This window comes from Rhinolophus hipposideros (genome assembly GCF_964194185.1).
Source record: "Rhinolophus hipposideros genome assembly, chromosome: 9".
Lineage (NCBI taxonomy): Eukaryota > Metazoa > Chordata > Mammalia > Chiroptera > Rhinolophidae > Rhinolophus > Rhinolophus hipposideros.
In genome coordinates this window covers 56,501,077-56,514,442 of record NC_138055.1, presented here as the reverse complement: position 1 = coordinate 56,514,442, position 13,366 = coordinate 56,501,077, and the positions used below count along the sequence as shown (strand labels likewise).

The 13,366-nt window shown below is 50.4% G+C and overlaps 1 protein-coding gene across 1 annotated transcript in view; it reads left to right on the top strand.

Annotated features, from left to right (window-relative positions):
- Nucleotides 1-13,366, top strand: part of MYO1A (myosin IA) — a gene marked incomplete at its 5' end in the record, with an annotated part of 31,665 nt that overhangs the window by 17,369 nt on the left and 930 nt on the right. The window contains 12 exons of the mRNA XM_081058979.1: nt 185-317; nt 430-582; nt 763-890; nt 1,188-1,293; nt 2,770-2,821; nt 7,927-7,944; nt 8,228-8,340; nt 9,610-9,660; nt 10,740-10,836; nt 11,033-11,062; nt 11,543-11,596; nt 11,976-12,050. Of these exons, the coding sequence (XP_080915105.1) occupies nt 185-317; nt 430-582; nt 763-890; nt 1,188-1,293; nt 2,770-2,821; nt 7,927-7,944; nt 8,228-8,340; nt 9,610-9,660; nt 10,740-10,836; nt 11,033-11,062; nt 11,543-11,596; nt 11,976-12,049 (1,009 nt within the window). The 3' untranslated portion in view covers nt 12,050. The remainder of the gene's footprint in view (nt 1-184; nt 318-429; nt 583-762; nt 891-1,187; nt 1,294-2,769; nt 2,822-7,926; nt 7,945-8,227; nt 8,341-9,609; nt 9,661-10,739; nt 10,837-11,032; nt 11,063-11,542; nt 11,597-11,975; nt 12,051-13,366) is intronic.

Below are 13,366 nucleotides of genomic sequence, written 5' to 3'. Positions count from 1 at the left end.
CTTCTAACAGGTTCCAGTAGGGGATACTGGTCCTATACCCTGCTCTGGGAACTACCAAGATAAGGTGGGGGCTGGGGGAAGGGGCACTGGAGGACTGACATGGGAGCTCCGTGTGGGGAGGTGCAGGGCCTGGGGGTCAGTGTAAGGACTTTGTCCCCACTACATACCTCTTGTGTATCCTCAGTGTTCCCATTCCATTCCACGGTGACTACGTTGGCCTGCAAAGGAACCCCAAGCTGCAGAAGCTGACGAGCAGGGAGGAAGGGCCTGTTCTGGTGGCAGAGACGGTGCGGAAGGTCAATCGCGGCAACGGCAAGGTGAAGGCCCGCATCCCCAACTCCTCTGCATGGCCGATGCAGAGCCTAGGCTGTAGCTGGAAGGGTGGGAGTTGATCCCGCCTTTCCTCACGCTTTCCTGTTCTGTCCCTAGACTTCCTCTCGAATTCTCCTCCTGACCAAGAGGCATGTGATTCTCACAGACTCCAAGAAGTCCCAGGCCCAAACTGTCATTGGGCTGGACAGTGTGGCTGGAGTGTCAGTCACCGGCTTCAAGGATGGACTTTTTTGCTTGCATCTGAGCGAGGTATCAGAGTTGGGTGGGGGCAGGGCCTCAGACCGGAGAAGGTGGTGGGCAGCACAGGGCTGGGGCAGGCTGGAGGTGACGGAGACCAGGCCTCTTACTCTGTGCCTTTGATGTCGCTCAGCCTGCTCCTGAGGACAGAAAATGAATCCCTTCCCTGCTATACTTTTTTCTCTTCCTAAGATATCATCAGTGGGTTCCAAGGGAGACTTCCTGCTGGTCAGCGAGCATGTGGTTGAACTGCTGACCAGAATGTACCGGGCTGTGCTGGATACCACGCAGAAGCAGCTTCCAATCACCGTGACTGAGCAGTAAGGCCGTGAGCTGGGGCTGCGGGATGGCTTGGAGCAGATGACCAAGCTGTTGGTCATTGTGAGCAGGAAAATGCATGCAGTCGGAAAGTGAAGTTTACTATGTCAGGGTAGGCCTTAGAGGAGCTTCTTAGTCTCCCCACCCAAGTTCTCTGGGGCCTTGAGTCTTCTGACACAGAGGGGGGTTGTGGTTGGGGGATGTAATTGCCTCCAGAAAAAGTGGGGAAGCCATCATGAAAATAATGAGAGTAGAGAATGAAGGCACTAGCTTTGCCTTTCTGTCTCTTCCCCCTCCAGGTTCTCAGTGAAGTTCAAGGAGAGCAGTGTGGCTGTCAAGGTCATCCAGAGGGGTGATGGGAATGGCAAGCTAAGCTGCAAGAAGAAGGGGAGTCATTGCCTAGAAGTGACTCTGTCTTGAGGAGGTGTGGGGCCTAATGCAAAGACAGCCATTTCTCCCTCCTGGTCCAGCACTAACCCCACCCACCCACCTTTGTGGGAGGATCTCACGTCTAACCACTGTGATCCTGGCGTGGTGCTCAGAGATTGAAGAGGACCTTTCTTCTCTCAAAGCTTCCCAGTCCTTTCTCCAAACTTAGCTTCCTGCCACCCTTAGCCTCTTTGCCCACTAATAAAACAAGTGACTTTCCAACAGTTTGGTTAGTGTGGGCGAGTGGCTGTTCCCCATCTTCTCACGGGCTTATATTTAGGCCTACTGTCCCCCTCCCTTGCCCCTCCTTCAGGCTCTTTGGAGCCAGCTAACACAGATAATACGAATGGAAAAGAAGGGAAATTTTCTTTGGGTCCTTGACCGGCTGAGCTCTGGCAGGGTTTGGAGAGACTGAAGTGGAGGCAGAGATGGGTCTGAGGTCGCAGGTGGCCAATAGGCTGATTCATTAAGCGTGTCCCTGGAAGGAAGAAACGAGGATCCTGTCTTGGTGAAAACTGGGGTCCTTTGGAGATTCAGCCTGAAAAGAGACCCAAGGCTGGAGGGCTCATGTGAGCTGAGGTTAGCTCAGGAATGCAGGGTCCCCTGTACCCAGGAGCTCTAACACCCCCTCTATCCCCAAGCTCAGCACTGGGTTTCATCACACCTGCCCCACCCCTATACTCCCTTCCTTTCCATACACCAGAGATGCCAGACTGCTGCCAACAGTTGTCTTGCTAATCACTGTCCACAGCTGGGGCCTGCAGCTGGTGGCACTTGACATGGGAATGCTCCCCCACCCAGACTCTCCCATCCCTATGACCCTTTCCCTCTTGTCTTCAGATATTTTTCTTGGGTCATCGTCATTATTTGTTTCTCGGTTTCCAGCTGTCTCACACCATCTCATTGTCCCCGTTTCTGTGGGCTCTGATGTTAATATGTAATATTTTGTATCATGCCTTAAATATTTCCCCCTTCATATGTATTTCCTCATAGACTCTGTCTCAGCCTCTCGCACCCCGGTGTCTACCTTTAGGGAAAAAGCAGCTCCTATATTTGCAGTAAAATTTAGATCTGTGCTCTGTGAAAGTGTGCAAATGGCTGCCTTTGTTTCTGTCTCTGGGTGTCTCTCTCCTTCCTTTCCCGATCTGTGCCTTTCTTGCCTCTTCCCTGTTTCCACCACGGAGCTCACTGTGCCTTGAGGCTGGGGTCTCCCTCCACCTGGCTTCCATGCACAGGCAGCTCACGGCTCCGGGTCATCATGCTGAGGGAGGTCTCATTAACTTCTCTTCTTGCCTGCAGATTAATCTTGCTCTCTGAGCACAAGCCCGTTTTCTGGCACAATCTGCTCTGAGCTGAGACAGGACCCAGGAGGGTGAGGGACAAGAGTTGTTGTGGGGGGATGTGTCTCAAGTGGAGGTGGCTCAGATTCAGTCCAGCCTTCCATCCCCACAGCAGCTCCCCTCATCCTCGACTTCTCAGAACCAGGCTGAGGAGATCCTGTCTGGTCAAGAGGGGGTGGTGACGAAAGCCTGACCTCCCCTGCTCCCCGCCTCATCTCCTGTTCCCAGGGCCCAAATTGTCGTCACATTTCCAGGGAAGTGCCTGGTCATTTTCAGAAGCAATTTCAGGAGAATGTGCAGCTGCTGCTCTCTACCCTGCTTTTCCCTTCCTGGGGCCGAAGTCACCGTCAGCTCTTGGGCACAGATGCTGGGAGGGGGAAGGCCCAGGGCCCTGCTCTCGCCTCTGTCCCCGCCCCCACCAGTCATGTGGATAGATACTACTTTGAAGAAGGGTGGGGGTTCCTCTCCTTCTTTACTCTCCATCTCCTTCCTCTTTCCTGTCTCTGCCTCTCTTCTCTTCTAGAGTCCAGGAGTGTGTGTTTTTATTCCCTGAAGTCTACAGGGGCTCAGTTTCCCTGCCTGTTGAATTGGCTCCGTCATGATGGGAGAAGCTGGAGTTCTGCTGCCCCCTACTCACCCCACTTGGCCAGTCCAGCATTTGCTCAAAGTCTAGGTTGTTTCAGCCTCTGAGGGCCACTAGCCATCCTGGAGCCACATAACCCCCATGCGGAGCCATTCCAGCATCTCACGGCTCACGCCCTTCTGGCTCAGCCATTTCTTCCCAGGCTCTGAGGGCCTCTTTGAGTTCCTTGCTCTGTGGATTATCTCCAAGCTGTCTCCTGGCTGTAGGACTGGGCAGGACGCAGAAGTTGCCATCCTTCCATTCTTCACCCAGTGACACATATGGCCTGGCCCCACCCTTCCCACCCCGCAGCACCCCTCCAGCATGTTGAGGGAGTCCAAATGTTGCACCCAAGCTGTGCATGTGGGGGGCATGTGCGGTCATTAGTGCGCACAAGCACATGCTTGGTCGGCTCCACCTCTACCCCCTGGGAACAGCTGCCTGACCCTTCTCGTCTCAGCTCAACTGTACACACCTTTTCCTGGCCTCACTCCCAACCCTCCCCAGAAACAAGGCAGGCAGGTCCAGAAGGAGGGTCTGCTAGGAATGCTGCTTCTCTAGGCGAGTGACAGCATCTGAGTTATGGCTCAAATAAAGAGTTAGTGTCCAAAGGAAAAAACACCTCGGTGCTCCGTAGCTGCAACATCCACTCTACATGCCATTTGCACATGATTTGTGAGCAAAAGGAAGCCTGGCCTGCCCCCTAGCTCTCTGAGGAAAGAGTGAGGAAACAAAATGGAATCACCATAGCCAAGCTAACAAAATTACTTAAATCGGAAACATGCGGAATAGATTTTATTTCACTTTAGCCTGTTGCTTAAGTTTATTTAACTTAAACTTTCCGTTGTGCATCGGTGCTGGAGATATTCCTATAGAGAACTCTCTGAAGAACTTAGGAAAAAATGTTTACATGTCCAGACCACCTGACATCTATTATCTAGACCATCAGACATCTGGAAGATTACCATCTTGGACAAATGCAGAGGCTAAGAATGCAGGACTGATTCTTCTCAAGAATGTACTTTTAACTGTAAGAACTCTCAGCTTTTTCCCCTTTGGCACACTAGGTGTGACTTGGTAGTATTTTTTTTCTTCTGATTTGCAAATCTTAAGATCCTTGACTAAAACTTTGCCATTTAATTCTAAGGAAGCCTCTTGATTCATTTTCATTTGGTGGATACCTCCAAAGCTTCTCCATCACCTCTGATTTAGTTTAGCATCAGCTCTTTCAAGTCTTTGCTAATCCCAGAGATCAAGGCGTGTTGCGTTCTCCCTGCCATTGCCTTGCTCCCCCCATCCTGGACTCCTGCCATACTCTGTGAGATGCCACTTCATCAAAGGACATTATTCATGGTGGACCTTTGCTGAAGCCCTGCTTCCCTAGTGCCAGGGTTTGCAGGCAGGGATGGAAGTGTTGGTGGGGGGTGGGCGGCTGTCACAGAGATGGGACCTAGGAGGCTTTAGCCCTCAGCCTTCAGTCTTCCTCCTCCTGCACCCCCAAATTCCTCCAGCCTGCCTAGCTTAGACCTCTTCTAGATGGGTTGGGGGAGGAAGGGAGAGATGACTAGGTCCAATTAGAACAGCACCGAGCTTCTCAAAGACATGAACCAGTCATGCCATTTACATGTAAACAGCCTCCCACTTCTACCCATCATCCCACCTAAGGCTCCCAACCCTGGGTCCTGGTCCTGTAATTAGATGGATAACAGGAAGCTTTTGATGAGGCCCCATTAGCCTATCACATAATAAAGGGGCCTCAGACCCAGCTGCTGCCCTAACTCAGGGGTAAGCAAGGGGCCTGTGTAGCCAGTGACTTCTTTCAGTATGGCTTAAGTCCCAGGGCGGGTGGGGTGTGAGGAGTGTAGAGGGGGAGACAAACATTTCAGACCCTAGCAGCGCTTGAGAGGCTCTGTGGAAGACCCACATGTTGGGCTGCAATGCAAGAAGCTGGGCTCAGACTTCCTTTTTGCTTTATAGATGAATTTTTATTGAGCAGCTATTTATATGCTGAACACTATAGAGCTAGGGATCCAATAACAAACAAAACAGACAAAAGTCCTTGCCCTTGTGATGCTGACATTCAGGTCGGGGGGTGTGGTAGACAGACTCTAAGTAAAATATTTAGTATGTTGGACGTAGTAAGTGCATGAAGAAAAGAAAGGTGGGGGGAGAGGAGGAGAAAGCTGCACTTGGACTAGGGATGGGTGCCTAGATAGTTCAATATGGAAAGAACAGTCTTTTCAGCCAATACTACTGAGACACCTGGAGATATGCACACAAAAGAAGGGACTGGAACCACTTCCTCCTGCCATCCACAAAAACGAGCTGAAAATGGATCACAGACTTAAATGTAACAGCTAAAATTATAAAAGTCCTGGAAGAAAATATGAGTAAATCTTAGTGATCTTGGCTTAGGCAAATCCTTAGGTATGACACTAAAAAGACAAGCACAAAATAAAATAGATAAATGGGACATCATCAAAATTAAAAATTTTTGTGCCTCAAAGGACATTAAGAAAGTGAAAAGACAACCTGCAAAATGGGAGAAAATATTTGCAAGTTGTATCTAATAAGGGACTTTTATCTAGGATATGTAAAAAAACTCATATAACTCAATAATAAAAGACAAATAACCTAAAAAAAAAAAGAAAGAAAGAAAGAAAGAAAGAAAGAAAGAAAGAAAGAAAGAAAGAAAGAAAGAAAGAAAGAAAGAAAGAAAGAAAGAAAGAAAAGAAAGGTGGGTGATGCAGAGTATGGAGTGGTAGTAATTTTAAATAGGGTGATGGGGAAGGTGTTGGTGAGCAGGCTCTGTAGTAAACATACAACAGAGCTGTGGTCCTTTCCCTAATCTCAAGATGCAGGACAGTACGAGTTCACAAATCTCCAGATCTCTTTGGGAAATAGGCCACGACTTCCTCTGGGAGAGTTAGCTGTTCCCTTGTTTGTTAAAGCTCATACCAGTGTAATAAAGTGAAGGGAAGGTTTAGAGTGAGAAAACCTGGATTTGAGGCTGTTGTCCAGTAGTGCATGTCCTGGAGCATGTGACTGAGTTTTGTGAGCCTCAGTTTCCTCATCTGAAAAATGGGAACATCTATTCACATGGTGGTGCTGATGAAAATCAAATGGATTGCTCTGTGTGAACCTTGCAAATGTTCAAACCCTGAACCCATTATAAACACTGGGAGTGACGAATCGCCCTGAGGCAGTTTTCACTTTGCCTCTCTCCTCATCTCTTTCAGCAGCATCTTTTCTCTCGATGTCTCCTTTCTGATTTTGGTTATGACTCTGACTCTTCTCTAAGGCTCCACCTTGGGTGTGAAATAAGCAACATAAGCCCCCTTCATGGTGTGGGGTGTGAACAAAGGACTTGAAAAGTCAGGGGAGAAGGTGCCTGAGCTGCAGGAAGACAGATGAGAGTGGGGGAAAATGTAACTGTGAGGAAATAAAGAAGCAATGAAGAGATTGATGCTGGGTTTGAGGGTGAGTGTGGGGGAGCTCAGCTGTAGGGTTCTGTTCCTCCTTTCCGAGGTTATAGTGGGGCAACTAGAAGTTAGTACTCTAGAAGGATGCAGCTAAGTCAGGCTGATTCAGGGCTCCAGAGGGAGTGGAGTGGGGAGAGGCCAGGGCAGTGGGTGTGGTGCAGAGTGCCAGTTCCTGGGGGTCTCTGTAGTCAACAGCAGGGAGAAGTGCTGACCCGCAGTTTCTTGGAGGACCAGGGTGACAGTGCTGCTCCAGCTGAGAGGAGGACAGAGGGGGAAACGAGGACTTGAGGGGATGCCAGACTCCCCTCCCCATCCTTGGGGGCTGAGCCTGGCCGTCCTGGTGGTGGGAGGGCTAGAGAAGCACCAGACTGAAACTGTTCTGGCCTGGCAGTTTAGTCTGAGGGTTTAAAGGGCAAAAAGCTGGTGGGTGAACAAGGAGGAAAAAGAGGCCCAGGGACTATACTTATTGGGCTAGACCTGGCTTGGAAATTTTGTGACAAACCATACACACATTATTCCTTCGTATGCCGAGCTCAGGGGCTGTTGGAAAGTGGGCTGCCAGATAACTCCAGCTCACTGCTGGGTTTGTGGCGTGTGTGTGTGTGTGTGTGTGTGTGTGTGTGTGTGTGTGTGTGTGTGTGTGTGTGTGTGGCTACAGCCTATACCTTCTTTCCTACCAGCCTCCCCGCTCCTCTCCAGCCACCCTGGGATTGGTGATTCTCAGCCCCTCCCCCACGTCCCCCAGACTCTCCCAGAGCCTTTATCAGGGAGCTTGGGCGGAGATCCTGCCACATTCCCAGATCCCCTCCATTCCCCCCGCTTCTCTCTTCACAGCAGCACCAGCATCACCAGCTTTTGTGGGGAGCAGGCAGTGCTCCCGGCTAGCTCCCTGATCCTGCTAGACCATCAAGCTCTAGGCTCAAAGCTGCTCCACAGGTAGGCATGAAAGGGAAAGACTGGAGCTGGCACCAAAGGACAGGGGCAGAGTCAGGAGAAATAAAGGAGGTGGCAGCCTTTGATCGGGGAGCAGGGCACTGGGAAGTGAGCAGAATGCCGAAAGAAAGGGGTTGAGAGCTAGTAATGTTTGGGTGCAAGCTGATTGTTTCAGATTAGAAAGTTTTTGTCTAAGTCTTGGTGTTGCCTAGTGCTGGAGAATAATATCCAGAATCCCTCTTCAAGCCAAGTAAGGAAATAGATCTGTGCATGTTCTATAAATCGATCATCTTCCTTCAGAGCCCAGGAAGGCCCTATTGCACCCTGGCTCATTGCCAGGTGCACATCCTGGGAAAATGTCTGATGGGGAAGCAGGTGAACTGAGCCCAAGGGACGTCCCCCCTGCTCGGAGGTGCTCACCTTGATCAGGGCTCGCATGTGGGAGTTGGAAGCTGGGGAAGTAAATGTTTCCTGCATTCGCCCGGGTTGCATTCTTCTCCATACCTTCCCTTTCTGTCCCTTTGCCCTCCTAGGCACCATGCGGAGTGCCCTGCTGTTGGCAGCCATCCTGGCCCTCAGCCTGGCTCAGGGGGCTGTCAGTGAGGAGTCACAGGAGCAGATGATACCTCGTGGGGGCCGCAAGGAGGTAAGGTACCCCTCCAGCTGGGCCTGCCCTGGCAGAGTACTGGGCAACAGCATGTGAGCAGCACTCTGCTGGTCCCAAAAGCTGTAGGGGGAAGGTGGGGCAGAATTATCTGTCAGAGGGCTGGATTTCCCTGCATCTCTTTTCAACTCCTGTTTTCACTGTCTGGGTGTGTCTGTGTCTCTGTCCCTCTGCGTGAGTTGGACGCCTTGAATGTAAAAGGTGCCTTACCAGTATGAGGGACTGGTGACTTGGTGACTAGATGGTACTGCGAGGGGTAGGCCAGGGGGGGTCTAAGGTTCTCGATGGTCCAGCTCAGGTTCTGTCCCTTTGCAGGGGGCACAGATCCTCTCTGCTCCCTGGATGTAGTGAAACACAGAATTTCTCTCCCAAATGGTCATTTGTATGCTATTTTATCTATCAGTTATGTGTATTATTTTGTTTTCAAATTTCAAATAAACTCCCTTATCCCCTACTCATCCACCCCTGGTAAACTCAGGTGTTCCTAAGATCCCAAGCCTTTTCTCTATCCTCCCCCTTTCCCTCCTCCAGCCTTTGCTTAGTCAGGATAGGAAAACAAACAAACAAACAAACAAACAAACAAAAAATGGGTTAGGCCCTGATTTTCAAAGCTCTTCTAAGAAAAGAATAGGACTTGTCTGCGTAGGGCGACAGAGGGAGAACAAGGAGGAAATCTTCTTAGGGTTTTGAAATGATAGCAATTATATTGGTACAAATGCTTTTAAGACGATTATATGTGGAACTTATTACGAATTCAGTGTGTGAAGTCTAACTGCCTCTCCCCCTCAAATCTGTTTAGCATCTCTTTATAGGAGGTGGGCAGAGCATTTGAATAATTTGGGGAATGTGGTTACCTGGGAAGCTACGTGCTGGGCAAAGAGAGAGATCACCAGCCTTCATCCAGCTGGTGAGGTGTCCCAGGGCCCTACAGGCTGACAGCCTGGCAGATGGCAGCTGTTGTACCACATTCAAAAAACACATGGGGAGTGCCAAATATGGACTGAACACTGTGTTTGGAACCCAAAGTTTCAGCTTAAGATAGAATTTCTGGGTATATTCCTCTGAGACAGAGTTGCTTTGAGACCTTGCTCTTGGTCAATGAAAGAGAGTTCTGTCATACCGCTTCCCTCGCAGGTCTGTGACAATGAGGGAAATTGGGGTGGGAAGAGGGTAGGACATATGAGTGCCTAAGCAACTGGGTTAGTCTGTGTGGGGTGCAGTTTGTGTCACTGTGCTTCTGTGTGTGCTCAGCAGCCCAGGGACGTGTGGACTCTGGACAGAGTGGCACCTCTGAGATTCAAGGTGAGAATCTCCAAGCATGATCACTGTCAGTCTCTCTGCAGCTGCAATGAGCTGGGTATGTGGTGTGTGCCCACCAACCATCCTGCTGTGCCCAAGTTGCTAAAAAAAAAAAAAAGAAAATCACCAAGACAATTGAGAGCCCCTGCTTGGCATCAGGTCCAGAATCTAGGGGACAGTTGTGTGTGGAGGAGAAGAGGTATCACTCTGAACGTGCTGCCTTCCTAGAATTTTAAATCTAGGATAGAAAGGGAAGAGGGAGAAAAATCCAGAGACAGAAACCCATGGAGAAAAAAAGAGTGAGAGGCAGTGGGAAACACAGAGAGAAACATCCACAGACAGTGCAGAGTGCGGGTATTTCAGGGCTGCAGATATGCCCCAGAGGCCTCCCCTCACCCGTCCCCAGGACAGAGTCCTGTCGGCAACTCAGTCATGGAGCACAGACCAGAGGACACTTGCTCTGTCTCATCAGCCTGTCTTGTGATGGGGGAATTCACGGCTCACTCAGTGGGGCAACCGCATCCTCGGGCAAATTAGTTCCTGATGTGCCAGGGAGCAAAGAACTGACAGCCCAAAGAACCGAGGTGGCAGGAGCTGGGAGAGAGCCTCAAGGGAGAGGGCTCAAAAGGGCCCTGGAGTTGGAGATCACATGACGAACTGTCTCAGTTTTGCCAGGACCATCTCAGCTTGAGCACTGAAAGTTCCACATCCCAGGAAGTCCCTTAGTCCTGGGCAAAGTGAGACAATTGGTTAGTCTGTAAGGGATGACCAGTGTGTTCCCTTTCCCAGGGCCTCTCAAACCTTCGTATGCATATGAGTCATCTGGGGCCCGGTTAAAATGCAGATTCTTAGCAGGTCTGGGGTAAGACTGAGAATATGCATTTCTAACAAGGTCCCAGTGGTGGTGCTCCTGGGCCGTGGACCACATTTCTCTTCTGTTGGATACCAGAGGAAATCCTGAAAGAAATGAGATGTCAGGTTCAGCTGTGATACCCTCTACGAGAGGCTGTTTCTCATGGGAAAAGAGGGAACAGTTTGGTTTTGAGCCTCCTGCCTCAGCCCTCTTTTTTTCTTTCCCTTAGAAAGTTCCGGATATCAACCAATTGCTCAAGACACTCTCCGGCAGCCGCTCAGTCTCTGTGGATGAATTGCTCAAAACTCTGGGCAAGAATAGCCAGGGTAGGATGCAGCCCTGGGGATAGGGTTGTGCGGGGGGCAGAATTCTGAAGATTAAATGGGCCCTGGAGACCCCTTCAGGTGGGAAGGAGCCTGCAGATGGCCTAGTGAATAACTGAGGGTTGTGATCTGAACCACCCCCTAATAGTCACTTTCCAGATTCCAATCGCTAGTTATATACCTGTTCTTGCTTTCACAGATCCTAAGAAATTGTCACTCTTCCAGAAACGTGAGTCGCCTCTTCCTCCCTATCTCTGCTGACCACTTGCCCAGGGCATCATGGGCATGGGGCCCAGTGACTATTTTGGCTGGCCCCATCTCAGTTGGCACAAACACTATGCCAGCTGCACCAGTTCAGCGAGCCTCTCCTGGATTGGGAGGCCACTGGGAACCGGGAGGAAGCAGGTGTGAGGGGCTTGGGGGACTCCCCTCTGCTGGCTGGTCATTGGGAACCAAGAGGACCTCTTGGTGGCTGTGACGATTCTAAGCCAGGCATCTGCTGGGGCAGAGAATTCTGGAAATGTGGAGGAGGGCGGGATGGGTGGAGAGGGTGGGCTTAGGGAAAAGCCTGCTAACTGTAGGGTGTCAAGCTGTGGCAAGAGACAGAAACAGAGATGAGAAATCCAACCTCAGAAGATTGGACATGTGCCTCAGGAAACACATCACCCCCTCCTTGTCACTGTGGACAATGTTGGCCTTTTCTTTGCAGGTGACATGCATGACTTCTTCGTGGGACTTATGGGCAAGAGGAACATCCAGCCAGGTAGGAGTGTGTGGAAGGGTTTAGAGTATTGGCCACGATATGAAGAAGTCAAATATCTCATATTTGTCCTCAGAGGGAAAGTCATGACTTTTCTCAGCCACAATGAGGGTTCTTCAGCCCCTTCTCCCCAATCAGAATGGATCCACAGTGCAGCCTTCTCTGGGTGCAGAGTGGGAGACCCTTATAAGATGGTTCTGCTGCAGCTGAGAGCAGGAGTGGTTAGGGAGGCCCTGCTTTCTCCTCATCTCCCGAACGAAGCACGCCTCTTCCTCCCGACTGTCTTCCAATGCTGCCTTTCATAGCCAGTCCCTCATTGTTGGGTCAGGGTGAAGGTCATTCAGAAAGCTCCCTCCTAACGCCGGTGTTTACTTCACCCCAGACTCTCCTATTGATGTGAACCAAGAGAATGTTCCCAGCTTTGGCAGCCTCAAGTATCCTACCAACGTGGAATGAGGTAAGGATTGTCGGCGAGGGAGAGGAGGGGGCACTATGTGTGTGTAGGTTGACAGAGACACATTTTGTCTGATGCTACAGGCGTGAATGCTCATAAATTTGCCCTAAAATACACTGCCAGTGCCCCAAACACAGTCAAACACACCAACACTTAGAGGTATGTGCTTGTCTGCGAACACACACACACACACACACACACACACACACACACACACACACACCCCTCTCTTTTTCATCACTTTCCTTTGGGGCTTCTCTGATGGGCAACTTTTGTTGTTTGGACTGCCTTCTCTCCTGATCTGTGCAAAAGATGGAGAGATCATCATCTGATAATTACAGACACTACATCCAGTTCACAAGTGAAGCATTTCGACTCCTAGCCAGGCTCACTGTTCGAATTATTTAGAATCTCTGGTTGCTGGGTCTAGTGTATAGTTCTCCACAAGGGTGATTTAGGATGGAACTCTAAAATCTAATGGGTGGTAGCTGGAAACTGCATCTTAGTTGCTCTGTGTAGTGTAATGGATAAGAGGATGGCTTGAGTTTGAATCCTGGATCTGCCACTCACTAGCTGTGTCCCCTTGACCGTGTCCCTCGGTGTCTCCATCTGAAAAATAGGGGTGATGATAGGACCTTGCAGGGCTGTGGTTTTGATGACTGAGTATAGATAAAGTGTTCCGAACAGTGCTGGGCACACAGTGCTCTGCTGACTTCATTATGATTGTTGTGGTCTGGGCGGCATGAGGAATGTCCTAGTGTTGGCCCCGGCTGGCTCCGGTCTGTCTGCCTAGAGCAAGCAGTCTGGGCTGGACCCCAGGCCTGAGTGGGCTGACAGATCTCTCACTTGCTCTGCGAGTGTGAGAGTACCCCAGGGAAGTGTCTAGTCAGAACATGGAAACTTCTGCCTTGACACTATCTTCCCACACATGGCAACAGCAACTTAACTGATGGCTTTCTTTGCACTTGGTTCCAGAGAAAGAAGTGGGGGGAGAGATGGAGAGGGATTGGGAAGCCTAAGTTATCACGGAGGGACTGTTGCCCCTGTTACCCACACTCATTGGTCTCAAGGGAGACCCAAGGAGCAGGAACTGGCTCTCGATGAAACTGCGCATGATTCCCTGGGCCAGAGATGAGGTCTGGCCCCCCATTCAGTGTTGGGTGAGAGGGCGCAAACAGCCGTAATAACCGTAACTCGCTGATTACATGGTACTTACCGTATCATTTTGCTCTCATTAGATGGTTATTTCAGTCCTGCCGACCGCCAGATAATTATACGGACAGCTATATCTGGATGACATACTCTCTCCCAGCGTTATG